Here is a 20637-nt window from a genome sequence, read left to right as displayed (position 1 = left end):
TTGTTTGTTACAGTCGGGGGTCACAAGGTTTTGGCAGTCTTATCATGAAGATCATAGTTGATCTTCAGAGCTTTTAGTTAAGAAGCTTTCTCAACTAAATGAGATTTTCTATCTAGCAATCTAACTTCTTAATTGTGAACGCTGTCAACCCCAGAGGCTTCTTTGACAGAACCTGTCAATCTGAATCTGCCTACTTTAACTCCCACCCCCCGGCCGGGCAAATTAAGTGAGCATGCAGGATCAAGGGCAGCACTATCTCCCCATAGAAGCCAGGGTGCTTTTTTAACATTAATGACCCCCTTTCCTCCTCACCCCACCCAAGCACATTTCTCTCCCATGCTCCAATGTCTCACCTTCCCTCACCTTATATATTGATCTGCCCCCCACTTTGTGATCCCCTTCACATCAAACCCCCACAATTTAAGCTCCCCAGCCTCCTTCTGGCAGCGCTGCCCCCAATGATAACCAAGTACCTTGACAGTTAGTGTTCAGACCTTTCCCAGGACTGACCATGGCCCACTCTCTTGAGCAACCTAAGCTGGATAGCCCCAGGCGATGAGTGACCAGAACCCTGACTGAGACCTAAAGAGAACATGCTGGAAAATCTGAGCAGGTCTGGCAGCATCTGTAAGGAGAGAAAAGAGCTGACAAAGGGTCAGTTAGACTCGAAATGTTAGCTCCTTTCTCTCCTCACAGATGCTGCCAGACCTGCTCAGATTTTCCAGCATTTTCTCCTTTGGTTTCAGATTCCAGCATTCGCAGTAATTTGCTTCTATCCTGACTGAGACCTGTACAGCTCCTCAACCACCTTCCCGTAATCCCCTGGATCAACTCACAATGATCTATTTCTCAAACTGCAGAGCTATGCATTCCCTGACTGTGATCACTCTGACCAGACTTTTGTCTGTGTCCAAACCGATGGACTGACATCAGAGCCTATCCTTGAATGACTGTACTGGCTCACCCTGAGAATCTTCCTGGACTTGACTGAGCAGCACTCCCCGTCGGCTTTGAGACATGGTCATTTGCACATTTCATTGTTTCTGCTGCATAAGCTGCTGACACATGGTGTAGGAGTGTGATTGACATATCATTATGTTGTACATTAATACGTCCACCCACTTGACTGATGACTGCTGACAAAGTACCTGTGGCTCTGTGTCTGTGCCAAACTGCAAGGCAATACTGTGGTTCCAGGAGCCTTAAAGTTCTGACTGTGGGGACAAAGCACATGAAGGCAAAGCAGTGATACTGTGAGCATCCAGAAAGTGCTGAGTGAGTGAGAAGTAGGGGAGTGAGCAAAGAAACTATGAAATGCTTTATTGTCACATGTACTCACATGATTGCAGTGAAAAGTTTACAAATCACCACTTGTGGCACCATCTTAGGTACAAAATTACCCAGGTACAGATTCTTGAGGACAAATTCTTAGGAGAAAAACACAGAAATACAAAGAAATAAAAAGTCCAGCATTACATACCTTCAAAACTGAAAAATTATGTAATAAATTAGAAAGATAAAAGAATAACAAGTTCATAATAACAGTCCTTTATACTAAATGAAAAATATAGCGAATGTAATTCAGATGCAGTTTGAGCTGGGTGGCCATCTGTGAGACAAGATGAGCATCCCAATGATAATAACCAGTCTGTACTAAAGTGTATCTTTGAAACGCAGAAGCATACCAAAGAAGAACTGGAGATGTGCATGATGATCCGTGGGTTAGAGACTACGGTCTGTGAATGTGGGACGTGTGCAACTGCACCCATACAGCACGCCCTGAAATATTATTTTAAGCTGGAGGAGAAAGCAATGAGCTGGAGTTGTCAAGTACCAACTCAGTTTTTTGCGTTGGTAACTTTTGGCCCAGTTTCTTTCTGGCAGGTGGTAGCATGGCAATTTACATATTAATCAGGTGAGATTCAAGTAGTAATGTGGGTGACAATGAACAAAAATCCTCATTAATAGGTGCCTCACTGCTCACTAGTGAGAATCTTTTCTCAACGTCAAGGAACTTAGAAAATATGATTTGTTGTTCCCAATATTGAGAGAAGGCTCATTCAACTACTGATGTAAAGTTAAAAATCACAACACCAGGTATTAGTCCAACAGGTTTAATTAGAAGCACTAGCTTTCGTGTGATTTTTAACTTTGTACACCCAGTCCAACACAGGCATCTCCAAATCATTACTACTGACATGATTCTCTCACATTTCCTGTTCATTCAGAGCCAGGGAAAATTCCATCCAATCTTCATTACAAAGCATCCGCTACAATTTTCCCCATACAGAGCTCCTACACATATGCAGCCTTGAGCGAGAGATATCATATTTATTTGGTAATAATTCATAACCTCAGTAAAGTCAGGTTTTCTTATCTTGCAGTTAGCTAAGGCTCATTTGATAGGTTTGAAGCTGATCTCTCTTCTTTGCACCTTCAATCTTTCATACCATCTCTCAAAGCTCCCTCTCTTACCCAGCTCAAACCACTGCAGCTCAAACAACACTCAGGGAGACATCCAGGGCAAAATAGCCCACTTAGCTGTCTACCCAGCACTTTAAACATTGACTTCTTGCCCCGGAGTGCATTGTGACTATAGTGTGTACTATCTACAAGGTGCACTACAGTAATTAGTTAAAGCTTCTTTGATGTGGAGATGCCAGTGTTGGAGTGGGGTGGACAAAGTCAGAAGTCACACAACACCCCGTTATAGTCCAACAGCTTTATTTAAAATCATATGCTTTCAGAATGCTGCTCCCTCGTCAGGTGAAGTTTTCAGTGCTCTGAAAGCTTGTGATTCCAAATAAACCTGTTGGACTATAACCTGGTGTCATAAAGCTTCTTTAACAACATTATCTTAACATCAAGTTGGACAAGGGCAGCAACTGCATGGAAACACCATCTCCAAAGTTTTAAAATTAGAATCTTATGATATAAAAGGAACCTGAAGTTATTTTGGAATGAGCAGAATGGTCTTTAAGGTGACTAAAGGCTATTATCTAGTTAAAAATCAGACAGCCCTGGTGGTGCATGTTGTAGCATTTCAGTGATGGAAGGAAAACTTGCATTTAAATAGCAGCCTCATAACCTCAGGACATTCTACATTTCTATACAGTCATTGGACAAGGTGGAAAATTGCTGCAGAAAGAACTGGCCAAATCAAACACAAATAATCACCACTCTATTAGTCTCCACTCGATCATCAACAAAGAAATAGAATGTGTCATCTAGAGTGCTATCAAGTGGCACCCACATACCAACCTCCTCACAAATGCTCAATTTGGAGTCCACTCAACTCTGGCAAGTTCCTATTCAAGTCTCCCCATCCTAAATGTGGGGCAGCACAGTGGTGAGCACTGCTGCCTCACAGCGGCAGGGACCTGGATTCGATTCCAGCCTTGGACGACTGTCTGTGTGGAGTTTGCACATTCTTCCCGTGCCTGCATCGATTTCCTCCGGGTGCTCTAGTTTCCTTCCACAGTCCAAAGAAATGCAGATTAGGTGAATTGGCCATGGGATATTGCTCATAGTGTCCAGGGATGTGCAGGCTAGGTGGATAGCCATGGGGGTATAGGGTTATGGGGATAAGGTAGGGGGTTGGGTCAGTGTGGAATTTTGGCATGGAGTCAATAAGCTGAATGGCTTGCTTCCACACTGTAGGGATTCTATGATTCTAGCCTGACTTGGAAAGACTAATCAAAAATCAGAAACAAAAGCAGAAATTGCTGGGAAAACTCAGCAGTTCTGGCAACATCTGTGGAGAGCAAGCACAGTTAATGTTTTGGGTCCAGTGACCCTTCATCAGAACTGACCATAGCTAGGAAAAGGTTGATATAAATATTAAAGATGGGGAGGGTGGAGGAGTAACCGATAGGTGGGATGAAATCCAGAGAAAGAGAACAACAGTTGATAGACAAAGGAATAGTGTCGAGAGTGTGCTGCTGGAAAAGCACAGCAGATCAGGAAGCATCCGAGGATAAAGGGCTTATGCCCGAAACATCGATTCTCCTGCTTCTCGGATGCTGCCTGACTGGCTGTGCTTTCCCAGCGCCACGCTTTCGACTTTGGTCTTCAGCATCTATAGTCCTCACTTTCTCCGAGACAAAAAAATGGGTAAAGGTCAACAGGTGCTAATGGGGACCATTAATAACTGACAATGGGTTATGATTCGGAGATGCCTGGTGTTGTGTGATTTTTGACAATGGGTTGGCTGTGATAGCAGCCCATGTGATGGCAAAGCCTGGTGTGTGAAGGTTGGGTTAAGGGCATGGAGGAAGGGGTTTAGGTCCTAAAATTATTGAACTTGATATTGAGTCCAAAAGGCTGCAGGGTCCCCAAGCTGAAAATGAGATGCTTTTCTTGCAGTTTGCACTGAGCCTCACTGCAGCACTGTAACAAGCCCAAGACAGAGATGTTGGCCAGAGAACATGGTGATGTGTTGAAGAGACAGACAACAGGAAGCTCAGAATCGAAAAGGGAGGCACTGGAAAAGCACAGCAGGTCAGGCAGCATCTGAGGAGCAGGAGAGTTGATGTTTCGGGCATAAGCCACCCCTTTTGACTCTGACTCTCCAGTATCTGTAGCCCTCACTTTCTCCTTCCAACAGGCAGCTCGGAGTTATTTTGCTAATATTGTCATTGTTGCTTGGTCAAATTCCAGAAAAGCTAACCCTAACAGCACTTTGCATGAACCACAAAAGCAACAAGGGATGTGCAATAAATGCTGGACCAGCCAGCAACACCCAAATCTTGTGAATTAATATTTAAAAACACTGCACCACATAGACTGCAGCGTTTCAAGAAGGCTGTGCATGACCACCTTTTCCATGGCAATTCATAAAGAATGGGAAATAAAGAATGGCCACATCCTGTTTTAATAAATAAAGGAATTGTTTTGAATTGTAGATGCTGTTGAAAATTATGAAATGTATCAACCAATTTATGTGCAGCAAGTTCACACAAACTGCAATGAAATAATTGATCAGATAATGTTTTCGGTGTTTGTTCAGGGATATTGGAAAAACTCCTGAGTTATTTTTTTTGATTAGTGCTGCAGGATCTTTTAGCTCTGCCTAAAAGAGCAATCAGGACTTCAACTTAATATCTCTTTGAGAAAAAACACTCCTAAAAGTGCAGCTGTCCCTCAGTACAGCTCCAAGATGATAACAATTGATTATTTATGTAGGTCTTTGAAGTGTGACTTAACAACCTTATAGCTCAGGGAGGAGGAAGCTGCTGAGTCAAAACAGACATATTCCTATATTTTGCAAAACTTTTGTGAGTTGTACGATACTATTGCACAATCAACTAACATCCGCCTATTTTTAGCAACAACTCGCATTTAATTCGGACCTTTAACATAAATTATTACAATGTACAATACAGGAACAGCCATTCCGCTGAACTTGTCCATGCCAGTGTTAATACTCTGCACAAGGCTATTAAGCAGTATCTCTGGACTTGTCACACAGTGAGAAATCTTTTCCCTAATTAGAGTGCAATCAGATAAAAAATGTGACTAGGCTTTAATATAAACATTGATATTCATTCAGATGATTATTAGGATATGCAAACATACAACAAAGGACTGGAATAGGCCATGTGTCCTTTCAGGATTGCTTCACTATCTAAGTGGATCCTGGCTGATCTAATTGTAACATCGAGCCATTTTCCTTCTGGTCCTGATCACTCCCTTCCTTTCCAAGAATCGATCCACCTCTGCCTTAAAAATATTCAAGGATTCTGCTCCTATAGCCTTTTCATGGAGAGAGTTAGAAAATGGTGTGCTGCTTATTTGTTCTTGGAGTGTGTACCATCCTTCATTCCCTTGCAAAGGTGGTAATGCGCTGCCTTCTTGAACTGGTGCAGTCCATTTTATTTTTGTAGCGGTTTGGTATATGGCTACCTTGCTGGGCCATTTTAGAGTGCAGGGACTAGAAAGAGTCAGTCACATTGTAATGGGCCCAGAATCACATGTCGAACAGGTAAGAATGAATTGTTGAATCCATACAGTATGGAAGCAGGCCATTCAGCTCATTAGGTGCATATCAACTCTCAAGAGCATCTCATCCAATCCACATAAGCCTGCACATGTTTAGACTGTGGGAGGAAATCCACGCAGACACAGGGAGAATGTGCAGACTCCAGACAGATAGTTGTCTGAGGGTGGAATCGAACCCAGGTCCCTGCTGCTGTGAGGCAGCAGTGCTAACCACTGAGTCACTGCACTGCCAAAGGATGATGGACAACATTCATTAGTGAAGGAGATTTTTTTGCAACCACCCAGTAGTTTCATGATGATGATAATTAAGCATTTTATTTTTAAGTTTATTAGTTGAATTTTAATTCCTTTAGCTCCCGTCTAGAATACGTCGTGGTGTATATCGCTGGACAATCCAGGACTAATGTTCTGGGGAATGGATTCAATTCCCAATGTAGCAGTGATGAAATCTGAATTTAGCTTTTAAAAAAGGAATAACAAGTTAAGCAATATCAACCATACAACTACTGTTGGTTGTTGTTAAAAAAAAACCCACCTGGTTCACTAATGTCCTTTAGGGAATGAAATCTGCCTTCCTTACCTGGTCTGATCTACATCTGTCTCCAGATCCATTACATTGCAGTTGACTCTTAAGTGTTCTCTGGGCAGTCCATGTTGGCTTCATTTGATTTGATTTGATTTGTTGTAGTCATGTATACCTAAGTACAATGAAAAGCTTTGTTGGGGAGCAGTACATGCAGATCATAGTAAGCAAGAACAATGATTGTAGGGTACTTAGACAGAGTGAAGCATACAGGTTACATGGCACAGGAGGTATGCAAAGCAAGATCAATATGAATGAGATCGACATTAATTGGAGTTCATCAGTGTCCCCTGCATCCCATCAGTTTTTTTTAATTTGGCTTGCTTGCTCAATAACATTACCACAATGATGTTGTCCCCTAATTTTACAATATAGTCAATCTTTTTTTAGCTTAGATTAGATTCTCTACAGTGTGGAAACAGGCCCATTGACCCAACAAGTCCACACCGACCCTCCGAAGAGTAAGAGTAACACCCCCCCCCCGGCTAGTGCACCTAATTATGGACAATTTTAGCACGGCCAATTCACCTGACCTGCAAATCTTTGGACTGTGGGAGGAAACCAGAGCACCCGGAGGAGACTCACACAGATGCAGGGAGAATGTGCAAACTCCACACAGACAGTTGCCCGAGGCTGGAATCGAACCTGGGACCCTGGCGCTGTGAGGCAGCAGTGCTAACCACTGAGCCTTTAACGCAAGTTGTTGGGGTATGTTACATATTTAATAACTATAAACTACACACATTCACAGCACAACAATTTGAAATGTGAGTTTTAAAAAAAATGCTTCGTAAGACCTGGTAACTATTTCTTCTGAATGATAAGCATAGCAAAACAAAATTCATTCAAAAGCAAAATACATGGATTCTGGAAATCCGAACTTAGAGCTGGAAAAGCTCAGCAGGTGATGCAGCCTTTGTGGAGAAAGACAGATAGTTAATAATTTCAGCTTGATGACCCAGCGACAGGCCCCTGACTCTGTATCTTGTCTGATCTACTGAGTTTTTTCTCGACTTTTATTTGAATTCACGCTTTTTACACCTCAGGCACAGAGAGGGAATACGCCTCAATCCTTCAGAGAATCATAGAATCCGTACAGTGCTGATGGAGGCCATTCTGCACCAACCCTATGAAGAGCATCCCACCCAGACCCATTCCCCACACCCTATGCCTTTCATCCCACACTAAGCATAGCAAATTCACATAACCTACACTTTCCTGAACACTATGGATAATTTAGATTAGATTAGATTAGATTAGATTACTTACAGTGTGAAAACAGGCCCTTCAGCCCAACAAGTCCACACCAACCCTCCAAAGAGCAACACACCCATACCCATTCCCCTACATTTACCCCTTCACATAACACTACGGGCAATTTAGCATGGCCAATTTACCTAACCTGCACATTTTTGGACTGTGGGAGGAAACCGAAGCACCCGGCAGAAACCCATGTAATCCCGGGGAGAACATGCAAACTCTAAACAGTCACCTAACAACTAGTTGTGCAACATAAATAGATATCTCAAGTGGAAACATCAGGTGATGAACTTGCTCTGGACACACACCACTGTAGTTCCCTACCATTTTCTTAAATGCAATTAGGGATGGATCTTACCAGTGATGTTCACATCCCATAAATAAATAAAAAGTTATCTGGGTGAAAATAATAGTCGATAAAAGGTAAGGCCAAATTTTACCAGACCATAGGGCTGTTCGCTTATGGGAGACACCTTTAAGCCTGGTGGTCAATAAATAGATTTGTTGCAACTTTTGTGATGTTGAAATTTTACTGCTAAGGTCGAATGGGTTAAGTGAAGGGTACAATATTAAATTGGGTTAAAAATGTGGTTCAGGAAATGTTGCATTCGGAATTTCTTTTGTATTTAATTTCCAACACAAACCCAGGTGTATTATTTTCGTGGAAAGTAGGCGAGGTTCTGAAATTTCTGCGTACAGAGCTGCGTCACATGCACTCAAACCGGTGAAATTAAAGGCAGGTACACAAATGATCAGGAAATTGACGCTGGTCTGGTGTCAATGATCCCGCCCCCTCACTGAGCCGTTTCTCATGTATATAAGAAAAGTAGCCACTCATCAGTTATAGTAATCAGAGTTTTCAATTTGCCTCCACCTGTGGATTGCTGTAGGGAGGTGCATTTACCTGTCCAGGTGTTGCCCAAGTCCTAGCGGTGTCACACCTGGTGTTGCTCCTCGCTTGGTGCATCAGAACACAACATGTTGTACAAAGTGCTAAGCCCGCACAACATTGACGATCACAGCAGCAGTGACAGTGACTTTGATGATTACTACCGAAAGAGCAACCGGTCTCCCCGAGCCGGGAAGGTCGCCACGACAGAGGGGGACTGCTCACAGCCAACCCCGAGTTCCTCTCGACACCTGGAACACAGCAAAAAGATCCCTGAAGCTGCAAAAGAGGCATCCACTGGTAAGATTCCTGCTCAGGTTTACACTGCAGTCTCTCTGAGGCACTCCTGACAATATGCAGACATGATTTACAATCCGAGCAATAAATACGCTTAAAGTTGAATGTTTGGTAATCAACTGAAATGTGGTGCTGAATATTTTGTTTTCTGAATCATAGTAGATTGGAATAGGCTTTAATCTGATTTTAATCTGATTTTAATCTGAAGTGACAGTTGCAAATATGTAAACTGGCAGGAATTGATTCGAAAGCAACTCATTATAACATTTGCAAACACAATGAAATTAACAACTGGTACTGACTCACCCAAACAAACACAGCAAAAAGTGGCAAACCAGAATAAATACTAAGTTAATTGAACAATAGTTCAATGCCCTAAACTTTACTCCTTGATGATTGTGCGTTATAAATTATTGCTACTTGCTTTATTTCCACGATCACTACAGCTGTTGCCGAGAGGAATTTTTCAATAAACCAATTATCTGCCCAACCAACATCACACAAAAAAAGGTTATCAGGTCATTGATATCATGGCTGTTTGTGAGATCTTGCTGTGCTATAGAAGATTGCCGCATTCCCTGCACGGTAAAAGTGCAAACATTTCAAAACAGTAGGTCATTGACTGTATAACAATTTGGGAGCTGCTGAACCCAAAAGCAGTGCTGTATCAATGTAAAGTTAATCTGCCTAGACCTGAGATCAGAGTTTTACACAGATTTTGCTTCGTTGTTTGAAACGGTTTGTTTGTTTTGAGTTGATCAGAAATTATCAGGGTATCAATATCGTCCAAGTGCCTAGCATTGGCAATCACAGAACAGGTTGGACTAAATCACGGTGCTGCACTTTGGAAAATGCAGAACTCAGAAACCCTGCAAAAAGTTTGGAAAAGGCCCAGATCTTTTTGAAATCATGCTGCCCAATTTGTAGAATCTCCTACATGCAGATAGAGGTTGGTCAGCCCACTGAGTCTGCACCGATCCTCCGAATAGCATCCCACCAGACCCGCCTCATCCCGTAACCCTGCATGTACCATGGCTAATCCACCTAGCCTGCAAATTCCTGGACACTATTGGGCAATTTAGCATGACCAATCTACCTAACCAGTACATTTTCAGACTGTGGGAGGAAACCAGAGCACCCAAAAGAAACCAATCCAGACACGGGGAGAATGTGCAAACTCCAAAGTTGGAATCAAACCCAGGTCCCTGGTGCTGTGAGGAAATAGTGCTAACAATTGTGCTGCCATACCACCCATATTAGGTCAGATAAAGCTGGAAGAATTTATACAAATGTTATTGGCAAGGCTGTCAACTCTTTGGAATCCTTTTTATTGATTATCTGATTGATTTATAGATTAAGAATCTGTCCTTAGTCATTTCAGCTACGATGTTATTTTACTTGGGAAAATGTATTTACAGATGCAATTTGTATTACAAAAATTATGGTAATAGTTATTTTGTTATACCTTCCTTGTAGTTCAACAGGTGTAAACCAAAAGCTAATGTAGCTGTTTCTGTTAGAAGTCAATGTAGTGCTTAAAATGCCAAACTTATCAACTTTAGCATTAATACAAATTATTATGACTTTCCAGTTGATGTAATTGACTGTTAACATTAAGTTGTTTTTTGTCTGGTAAGCTGCAGTGGATAGTGTCTCAACGACTGAGTCAGAAGCATTATGTTTGAGTCTCACTTCGGGTCTTAAAATCTGCAGAAATTGGCCAAATTGTTTGATTATTGACCTTCGAACACTTTGAAAATGAGAGCCTCCTGGTCAGCCTCAAGCTACAGCCCTGACTTTTGGGTGTTGACCAGTTCCAGGAAAAAAAACAGCTACAACATTAAACATAAGCACCTTTGTCTGCCCCCTCATGCACCCTAGATGTGTGAAGTCGAGGAAGTAAAAATTGTATCAAAATTCTAGCACCAGTTTTTAATCGAACTTTATTTTACTTAGACTCAAAAAATCTCATGAATACTAAGTGTCAGAAGAAATACGTGGGAGTAAGAGTCCGCCGCCCAGTTCGAGATCTCCTTCGTAATTATCGAATAGCCAGAGGAGAAGATCCCAATGTTGACCAGGTAAGAGGATAAGCCCACCACATCTGCACAGCAGGCAAAAAATAACAAAACTTTTGTTAAACGATTAACTTCATTGTGAAACAAATTATTCCGAGAGTTGAGGCAAATTGCAGAGTCAGACTGGACTCTATAAGAAAAGTGTCACTAACTGACAAATTCAGTCTTTAATATTCATTGGAAGGCCAGGTTGACGTGAGAATTTTTAAGATGTTTTGTTTTTTTTTAAACAGGTAGATGTACACTTCAAATCAAATAATTGTAAGTGTTGCAGAGTAAAATATTACATTGAAATGCCTTCTCTTTAATGTATCAAGTATTTGTTACTCACTATTATATATTTCTCCGTCTTATAGTGAGAAGACGGGTGGTCCGAGAGACTGGACCCACTATGAAATGGAGCTCACAGGTAAACACTGTTAGGGTCCTAGAATTTACAGCTTGAAATGAGAGCAAGGCCAGCATAGAAAGCCTCTCCCTAGTTACCCCGGGAGATGGTGGTAGATTTGCTTATTCTTGAGATCTGATACAGTTGAGGGACTTGCGGGACCACATTGAAGGGCAGTCAATGAATGACCACATTGATGTCACACATAGACGACTGGGTGAGGACGACAGGTTTCAGTCCCGAAAGGCTATTGGTGAATCAGCTGAACTTTGGTGACAATTCAACAGTTTAGTGGTTCCTTTTGAAAAATTAGCACTGACGTTAAAATCCTGATTGTTCTTAAGCTGACAAAAACATAATTGTGATTTGGAGGAGCTAGTGTTGGACTGGAGTATGCAAAGTTAAAAATCACATAACACCAGGTTATAGTCCAACAGGTTTATTTGGAAGCACTAGCTTTCGGAGCGCTGATCCTTCATCAGATGGTTGTGGAGAGTAAGACCGTAAGCCTGATGAAGGAGCAGTGCTCCAAAAGCAAGTGCTTCCAAATAAACCTGTTGGACTATAACCTGGTGTTGTGTGATTAATAAAGTACTTGGATTCTGATGGTGGAACTACCGCTATAGTTGCTAATGGAATAGAACACTAGACCCAGCTTAGTCTACTTTTCATGTGATGGAATTGCACAGCATAGTTTCCAGATCCATTTCTATAATATAATTTGTTTGGATTGCTGATTTTATGGATGTTAAAGGCAACTTGAAATTAGTAGGTGATTGTTATAGATTCCTACAAATTGATGAAAACTCATCAGAACCTGCCGTTTTTGCTTTCCTTGATCCAGATGAAAAAAATCAATGTGTTCCCCTCAAGGAATTTTGAAGAACTCCTGGAAGATTTGGTAGAAGTCTTGGAGTCTGATTTGAAACAAAATGAAGCATGCTCGTATCAAACAACACAGAACATACCTGAAATGGATTGCCAGGCGGACAGCTACACCAGCAGCCCAGTTAGTTTCTGGGATTCACTGTATGGCAACCAAAGGCTACAACCAAACCAAGGGACCTTACTAAATGGTTCGACTTGCTCCTCTGAGTATGATGTTACTGTTCCTGATCTGGGATCTGTATTTCCCACACCTTACTCACACTTTGAACTGGAGGGTTGGAATTACTTGCCTCGCCAGTCAGTGGCTTTCACAGACCAACACTGTGTCAACACGTCCGATAAAGATAGGAATTTCAGCTGTCAGCCCTGCTATTCCCAAACTGTCAAGAAACAATCTCCACCTTGTTCCCCGTCATTCGGGGAAGAATGGTACAGCCAAGCTGAACTGAACAATATTCACAATTATAAATCTTCTCGCGTTGAAAGCAAGTGCTTTCCTGTCACCTCTCAACAGCAGCGTTCTTTGGATGGGTCAGCCTTGTCTTTCTTCCAGTCGCAACTGCGGCATGTAGAGGGTAGCCTTTGTAATGTATCGACTCAAGAACTGCTTTCTGTGGATGAGAGCGGCAACACGTAAGTGCAGCACCTGCGTTACTTATTGATAGAGATCCAAAATGCTCTGAGATTGCCCACTTTACCTGTGTCAGCTTTTCGAATGAGTAAAAACGCAATCCCACTCCCCATAGCAAAAATAATTAACTTTAGCAAATATAAGTGATAAGTACACAGCTAATCATTTAGCCTAATGCAAAAGTTTATTTAACAAATATCATCTTAATATGCCTTTATCTGCTTGGCTCTTTGAGTTCTGTTCGCTGCATCGCTGCTGGTGTGGCACAGTTCGTGAAAAGTTGTTTTAATAACAAGTCATCAGTTGCTTTCAAAACTCCATTGTTGTATTCAAATTTATAGTCAGCCATCTTATTCTGTTGTTTTACAACCCAATTGGCTTCTACTGGTTTCTCAGTTGCGAAATGATTGTTGCCATTTCTATGCCAGAGGCATGGTCTGAATTATTACAGTTTTTGCTGCATTGTATGTTGATGGTTGAGAATCTATCTGAACATATTAGGAAATGACGAGCAACAGCTTCAAGCAATTTTCCTGTGTCAATATACTTCAACACGTAAATGTGCAACACCAGAAACAATCCTTTTTTCTTTTTAAAATTCAAATATTTTCTTCAATTGAGTACTTTTAAAATGAGTATTGCTGGTGAATAAAATTGGATATTGTGTGATTTTCCAAGTGATAGGTGTGCTTCAGAGCTTTATACATGAAAGCAAGTTCGGTGAATGTCATTTTCTTCCATGAAATGCAACACGCGAGTGCACTTTTGTGTGGTTGACCTTTAAACATTGGAGGTAAAAGCAGACAAACGGTTCTGATTAAAATCACTTACAATTTAATACTTTTCAAATGAATCATCTGAAAGTGAGTCACCCACAAATTGCAGATTTGTTGAGATTAATTTAAAACTAAAGCAAAATACTTTCAACTACAACTATGACTGAATTGCTAAAAATAACATGGATGGTTGGAGATTCATTCAGAGCTTTGCATTATCTATTTTTGTGCTGTGTTGTCTCACTTAGTTATTAGTAACAGAGTATCTTGTTTTAAATTCCAACAGAATGCTACATAATGCTGTTATTCAGGGAAAAAGAGCCTTGACATACAGCCTGGCTTGTAGGATGGCAAATATTGGCACAATTGACAAAAAGGATACCAGAGGCAGAGTAAGTATTGAGAAAACTTTGAAGAAAGTTCTTGCTTTTTTGTTCTTTACCCATCTCATTTCCACCCCCACCCCCAGCACCGCCTTGTATTAATAACGACTGCTACATTACAAAAATGTTTCAAAAAGTTACCTAATGCATAATATTTGGATTTACTCTCAGCTATTGTTCTGGATTTTAGAATATATTTGTTCTTTGCTTAATAACTGCAGTAACTCATAAAAATTACTTTGGTTGTTAGATTCAATTATTACAATGTTCTACTAAAAGACGCAATCAGTTTAAAAAGTATTGGACATTTTTTAACAAATTCAAACTAAAATCCTCCGTAAAACAATGTAAAGGATTATGTACATTTTAAAAATATATATAATATCAATAATTTTAAATTATAACATTTAAATTGTTTTAATTTTGCCTGCTATTTTGTTCACTAAGTTGTAACAATATTCACTTAACAAGTTACACATTACAATCATGATATTTCTTCAAAGCTAAGATTGCCTCATTCAAAGTTATGAAAAAGAGATTATTTTTATGGGGATCAAATGAAACTTTAAGAAACTCTAATGATATTGCTATATTTGGTTTCACAGACTGCATTGCACTTAGCTGCAGAAAGAAATCAGCACCTGGTAGTCAATGACCTCATTTTACTTGGTGCTCAAATCAATGAGAGAGACTATTTTGGAAAAACTCCCATACATTTGTGTGCAGAAAATGGATTCCTTCGGGTTTTGCACGTAAGTAAAGGAGTTCAGTGCCATTCTGATCATCTCAGATTATGAATAATTACCATTCCTGCCACATTTATGTGCCAATAATATCATTTTCAATTGCGTTCAGGTAATAGAGAAAACAATGATGAATGGAATTGATGTCATAATTGATGCCAGGGATAATAATCGTAAGTATTTTTTTTTAGGCTCTAAATAATTAATGTTTCATTGCCATATTATGACGTTGATTAACTTTGCAACTTAGCTTTGGATGTATATGTGATAACAGAAAACTCCAACTTGTGTATGAAGACAACTCAAAATGCTTTACAGAAACAGTCACAGGGTCAGAATCACAAATATAGTTTATAAATGCATAAAGTAGCAGCTGCAGGATATTTCAATGAACTCAAAATAATCTAATTGAGAAAGATATTTCAAGAAATAGTGATTACGTTGAAACTTGACCTGTGATGAAAGTTTTAGTGAATTTTATTCTTGTATGCTATTTAGAATTCACTCTTACTGTGCACACATTCAAAGTTATTAAAGTTTAAAATTGCACAAGAACTTTCTTATCACCCTGCATTTTATGCCATTTTCATTGACTATAATTTCCAGTTAATCTGGAACACATAGGCACATCAACTTTGTTATGATTTTACTCATGTCTTTGATCTTTGCGGATCCATCAAATGTGAATAATAATTATTTATTTCGATTCAAAAGATCTGACCCCATTACATTATATGGTGTTGGCTCATGCTGCAACAGTGAAAGCATTTGAGAATACAGACATGAACTCTGATATGACGAAGTTCCTCATGTTGAGGAAGGAGCAGCTGCTGGATGGAATGAGATGCTTGCTGAGGATGGGATCGTCTCTCTGTACAAAGGTATGGAGGTTATTTCAGTCCCAGACCGAGTGTGTTCACTGTTCTATTTCGTTGGCCACTGGGAGAGCAGTTTGTCACTGAATAAGTATTGGGGTTCAAACTGAATTGTTTTTAAGAGCAAATCCTTTATATTGGCTATTATAAGTGATACATTAGAGTGCCATATATGTGTGTTTTCCAATTAAAGGTGGCACAGTGGCTCAGCAATTAGCACTGCTGCCTCACAGCGCCAGGGATCTGGGTTTGATTCTAGCCTTGGGCGACTGACTGTCTGTGTGGAGTCTGCACATTCTTCCCGTGTCAGCATGGATTTTTTCCAAGTGCTCCGGTTTCCTCCCACAATCCAAAGATATGCAGTTAGGTGAATTGGCCATGCTAAATTGCCCATAGTGTTCAGGGATGTATGGGTTAGGTGCATTATTCAGGGGTAAATTTGGAATAATGCGGTAGGGGTATGGGTCTGGGTGGGCTAGTCTTTAAAGGGTCAGTGTGAACTTGTTGGGCTAAATGGCTTGTTTCCACACTGTAGGGATTCTATGATGAATTTATGCTTGTAGGCCAAGTACAACAACAATGACAAAGTATATTTCTATCACCTAGTTTAATATCAAATAACAGCCCAAGATGCATCACATGATTATGTCAGATAAAAATCTGACACATGAAGAAATGATTAAAAACTTGGTCAAAGCAGTGACGTGTGAAAAAAATCTTAGGGTTGAAGGTAGAAGTGAGGAGGCAGATGGGTGAGATAGAATTCCAGAATGTAAGAACTACAAGGATGAAAAGAAACACAAGTGAGTTCGAAGGCTTGGAAATTGGGGATTGCAAGAGGTTAGGCTGTGCAAGAGCTATTCTTTGATTTTAAAACTTAACAGCACAGCAGTATTCAATACATCATGCCTCATGTACTATGAAAGAACTACAGATGCTGTAAATCAGAAACTCAAACAGAAGTTGCTGGAAAAGCTCAGCAGGTCTGTCAGAATCTGTGGAGAGAAATCAGAGTTAACATTTTCGGTTCGAGTGTCCCTTCCTCGGAACATTCTGATTTCTCTCCACAGATGCTGCCACACCTGCTAAGCTTTTCCAGCAATTTCTGTTTGTGCCTCATGTACTACTTTAATTCCCAGCAAATCAATTTGTGAAGCACACAAATGGACAAAGTGCCAAATTGGGTTTAAAATTTTAAAAACTCATGACAAAAAGCCAAAAGATAAAAATGGATCAAATTTAGAAAGCTTGTGTGATGCTGGGAGAGGGTTGGGTTTGATAAACCAAAATTTAGAAACCAAAAATTAGAAAGCCTGCTATCGCACATTCAAGCCTGGGCTCAAAACTGGAAGGAAGGCTTTGTTAGCAAAGTATTTAAGAGTTAGAGGTACTTAAGCAGCATTGGTGAGCAGTTTTAGCAAAGAAGGGAAAAATAAAAGAGAGGAGGTTGAGGAATGTCTCACTTGATGTGTAACAAGATTTGTTCTTTTCTTGAAGGATCTGACTAACCAAACTGCCATCGACCTTGCAGAGGAAATAAATGACACTGAAGTTCTGAATTTCCTTTATGGCCATCTTGATGGAATGATAAATGTTTGTCACAAGGTACATTTCATTCAGTGAAAACACTTGATATAATTATGTCTTCATTTTAGTGAGAAATCTTTTGGTCCCAAAAATGTAAAATTTTATTCATTCTCACTATGTATTTGTTTTTGTTGGGTAATGTTTTGCTTATGGTCAAAATTTAAAAATGAAATTCGCAGAGAAAGACGACACTCAAGCCCTAAATCATTGTATTGCAGGAGATGCCAGGGCTGTTCTGGCACAGTGGTAGTGTGCCTACCTATGGACCAGAGGGCGATGCTGAGTGCACCTGCTCCAGAGGTGTTTAATAACATCTCTGAAGAAGTTGATTAGAAAAGATATAGAAGGCAAAGCTCATTTAGCCTATTGTGGCAATGCTGGTCCATTGGAATAGCTAGCCAGTCAGCCTGCTCCCCGGTTCTCTCCCCATAGTTCAGTAAATAACAACTGTGTTAATTAAATAACATACCTTTTGATTACTTATGATCAATACTGATTAAACTGTTCCAAGATGCAACTTGTACTTTTCTGTTATGTTGAACAAGCATTTTTCACAGACAGTAGAGTCATAGAGCCACCAATCTTTCATTTTTATAAACATATCAAGAACTACATTATCACTTTTTGTTCAATAGAAATATTGTTTTCCAAGATTTTAATGAACCAGATTAAAATGAAGGTGCACCTAATCTTCAAAGACAAAGCAAAAGAACACGACGCCATCACAACCTCCTGCAGTAACAGCTATTTCAAACTTCTCAAGCTACTTAAGTGCTGCATAATGTGTTATTCTACCATAGGTTTTACAAGAGGTTTCAATATGGCAAGACACCATTTCCAAAAAACAAAGTTAAGACATAGAACCCATGACTTGTGATATTCTATGCTTTAAATACTAGACCAAGAGCTTTAAGTCATAAAGACTAGATGTCTCTTCATCGTGGGTGGCACGGTGGCACAGTGGTTAGCACTGCTGCCTCACAGCGCCAGAGACCCGGGTTCAATTCCCGCCTCAGGCGACTGACTGTGTGGAGTTTGCACGTTCTCCCCGTGTCTGTGTGGGTTTCCTCCGGGTGCTCCGGTTTCCTCCCACAGTCCAAAGATGTGCAGGTCAGGTGAATTGGCCATGCTAAATTGCCCGTAGTGTTAGGTAAGGGGTAAATGTAGGGGTGGGTTGCGCTTCGGCGGGGCGGTGTGAACTTGTTGGGCCGAAGGGCCTGTTTCCACACTGTAAGTAATCTAATCTAATCAGACTCGAAACGTTAGTTGGTTTCTCTCCATGGATGCTACCTGACCAGCTGTGTTCTCCAGTATTTTTTGGTTGCAGTGGAGATTCCAGCATCTGCAATAATTTGTTCCTCTCTAATAATTTTCTTGGTTGTTATTCAATAAAGAATTGGAAGTCCCTAATGAAAGAACCCCTTTATAGCTGTTTTGCAAAATTCCTCAGATTAAGATAGTATGGATCATATAAATGCCTGTTTTACTCTCAAGTCTAAATTTTTAATAGAAACCCTTACAAAGAAAAGGAAAAAAAAATCCTTTTTATTAAATATAAGCTTTTTATTCTGAAAGATATATCTTTTAGCTTTTGACAAATTAATAAAGTCTTTTTTTTATTTTTTCAAAGTTCTGGCTTGTAAATCATGTTTATTTAAAGTAATCGGAAAACAAAATGTGTTTAACTCAATGAGATTTTAAATCTATTTTTGTAATCTAAAAGGAATTTTCACCATGTGGCATATTCAATGCAATGGATCAAAAAGTGTCTTCACAAGAAGTGGCTCCAGAAGAGCTTCCTTGTGACATTTTCCTGCAGACCAGCATGTACAGTGAGGTAAGTTAAAAATTATATAAGGATGCAAAATATTTCTGAAGGCAATTTTTGATCAAAGGCGATGGAAGTCCTATAGAGCACAACTTAAATCATTGTTACCACTTTTAATGTCTAAAACATTTATATTTGTGCTCTCCGAAATATTAAAATTCATTTTCTTCTTTATTTTCATTCAGGAGCTCGATAAGAGACTCAACCACGGTTGTCAGTGAGACACCCAGAAATAGACAAGTAATAGTCAAGGAATTGTAAAGTCTGAGCTGAAGTTGAATGCCAAGTTTGTGTATCATTGTATCCACAAGTTTTAAAATATATACATCCAAGTCATTTACTGACTAATAGCTCCAACAGTGCTCGGAGCTCTCGTGGGCGGCACGGTGGCACAGTGCTTAGCACTGCTGCCTCACAGCGCCTGAGACCCGGGTTCAATTCCCGACTCAGGCGACTGACTGTGTGGAGTTTGCACGTTCTCCCCGTGTCCTCCGGGTGCTCCGGTTTCCTCCCACAGTCCAAAGACCTGCAGGTCAGGTGAATCGGCCTTGCTAAATTGCCCGTAGTGTTAGGTAAGGGGTAAATGTAGGGGTATGGGTGGGTTGCGCTTCGGCGGGTCGGTGTGGACTTGTTGGGCCGAAGGGCCTGTTTCCACACTGTAATCTAATCTAATCTAAAAAAAAAATCAATTGCAGCAATCAGCTGTGATAACAATCAATTTGTGATGAATGGCATTTGGTTTAATAAATAGGATAAAATATGAATCTGTCTCCCAACACTTGAGCAACACAAAACACTTTTGGGTTGTTTTGAATGAAAAATACATTTTACTTCTGAGGGAAACAAAGAAGTTACAACAAGGTTGTCCTTTGCTTCAGCACAGTTCAGGCTGTTAATAAAATGCAATGAGGGTGATGAGTGTTACAGAATTGCCTGCAGAGGAATGTAACATCTCAAAGAGTCCTAGAGGAATCTAAATGTTGAAGCTATCTTGTTATTTTCAAGATAATGTGAATAAAATGGATCAAACAATCCAAATTAGATATGCTAAATGCAGAAGTAGCATGCAACAGCTGGTTGCAAATATTTTGGGTATCTGAGGAATGCAAATGTTAAGTTCTGGTATAGATACCCTTTCCAAACTAAGTCATGGTGAATTTAGTGGCAGTCAGAATTTGTCATTCCCCTGCTGGACATGCACAAGATCAAATATCCACAAAATTAAAACAAATTGATGAGAAATGAAACTCCCTCCAAAAAGGGAGTAAAAAGAATATTTTCGACTTTTGTTTCTGGTCTAGGACTTTGAATCATATGGAAACCCATAGTTGCAATTAGCTGGTTTCTGTGAAACTTCCATGTTGGCTACTTTGTTTAGCTGAATATATTGTACATTTTGAGTTTAAAAAGGTGTATCTGATTATTTCTGTC

At 40.1% G+C, this 20637-nt stretch overlaps 1 protein-coding gene across 1 annotated transcript; it reads left to right on the top strand.

The window, feature by feature from the left end:
* Positions 1 to 8747: 8747 nt before the first annotated feature.
* On the top strand, positions 8748 to 19823 carry LOC122540512 (uncharacterized). Its single transcript, XM_043676378.2, has 12 exons — positions 8748 to 9032; positions 10986 to 11110; positions 11341 to 11368; positions 11464 to 11516; positions 12340 to 13016; positions 14077 to 14182; positions 14779 to 14925; positions 15029 to 15089; positions 15631 to 15797; positions 17289 to 17396; positions 19102 to 19215; positions 19392 to 19823. Exons 1-12 carry the CDS (start codon positions 8822 to 8824, stop codon positions 19425 to 19427), a joined length of 1833 nt encoding a protein of 610 aa, XP_043532313.1. The 5' UTR covers positions 8748 to 8821; the 3' UTR covers positions 19428 to 19823.
* Positions 19824 to 20637: the final 814 nt, after the last annotated feature.

Source organism: Chiloscyllium plagiosum, unplaced genomic scaffold (assembly GCF_037043375.1).
Source record: "Chiloscyllium plagiosum isolate Xiang-an unplaced genomic scaffold, Cpla_swu_hap1 HiC_scaffold_29, whole genome shotgun sequence".
Classification (NCBI taxonomy): domain Eukaryota; kingdom Metazoa; phylum Chordata; class Chondrichthyes; order Orectolobiformes; family Hemiscylliidae; genus Chiloscyllium; species Chiloscyllium plagiosum.
Note: the sequence above shows the minus strand (reverse complement) of the source record. Positions and strands in the feature narration are given on the sequence as shown.

Bases quoted from the DNA above. Each gene is read 5' to 3' on its own strand.
- LOC122540512 (XM_043676378.2), top strand. From the start codon at position 8,822: ATGTTGTACAAAGTGCTAAGCCCGCACAACATTGACGATCACAGCAGC. The intron at 11,111-11,340 runs GTAAGAGGATAA...TTTTTTAAACAG, and splicing joins AAGATCCCAATGTTGACCAG to GTAGATGTACACTTCAAATC. The intron at 11,517-12,339 runs GTAAACACTGTT...TCCTTGATCCAG, and splicing joins CTATGAAATGGAGCTCACAG to ATGAAAAAAATCAATGTGTT.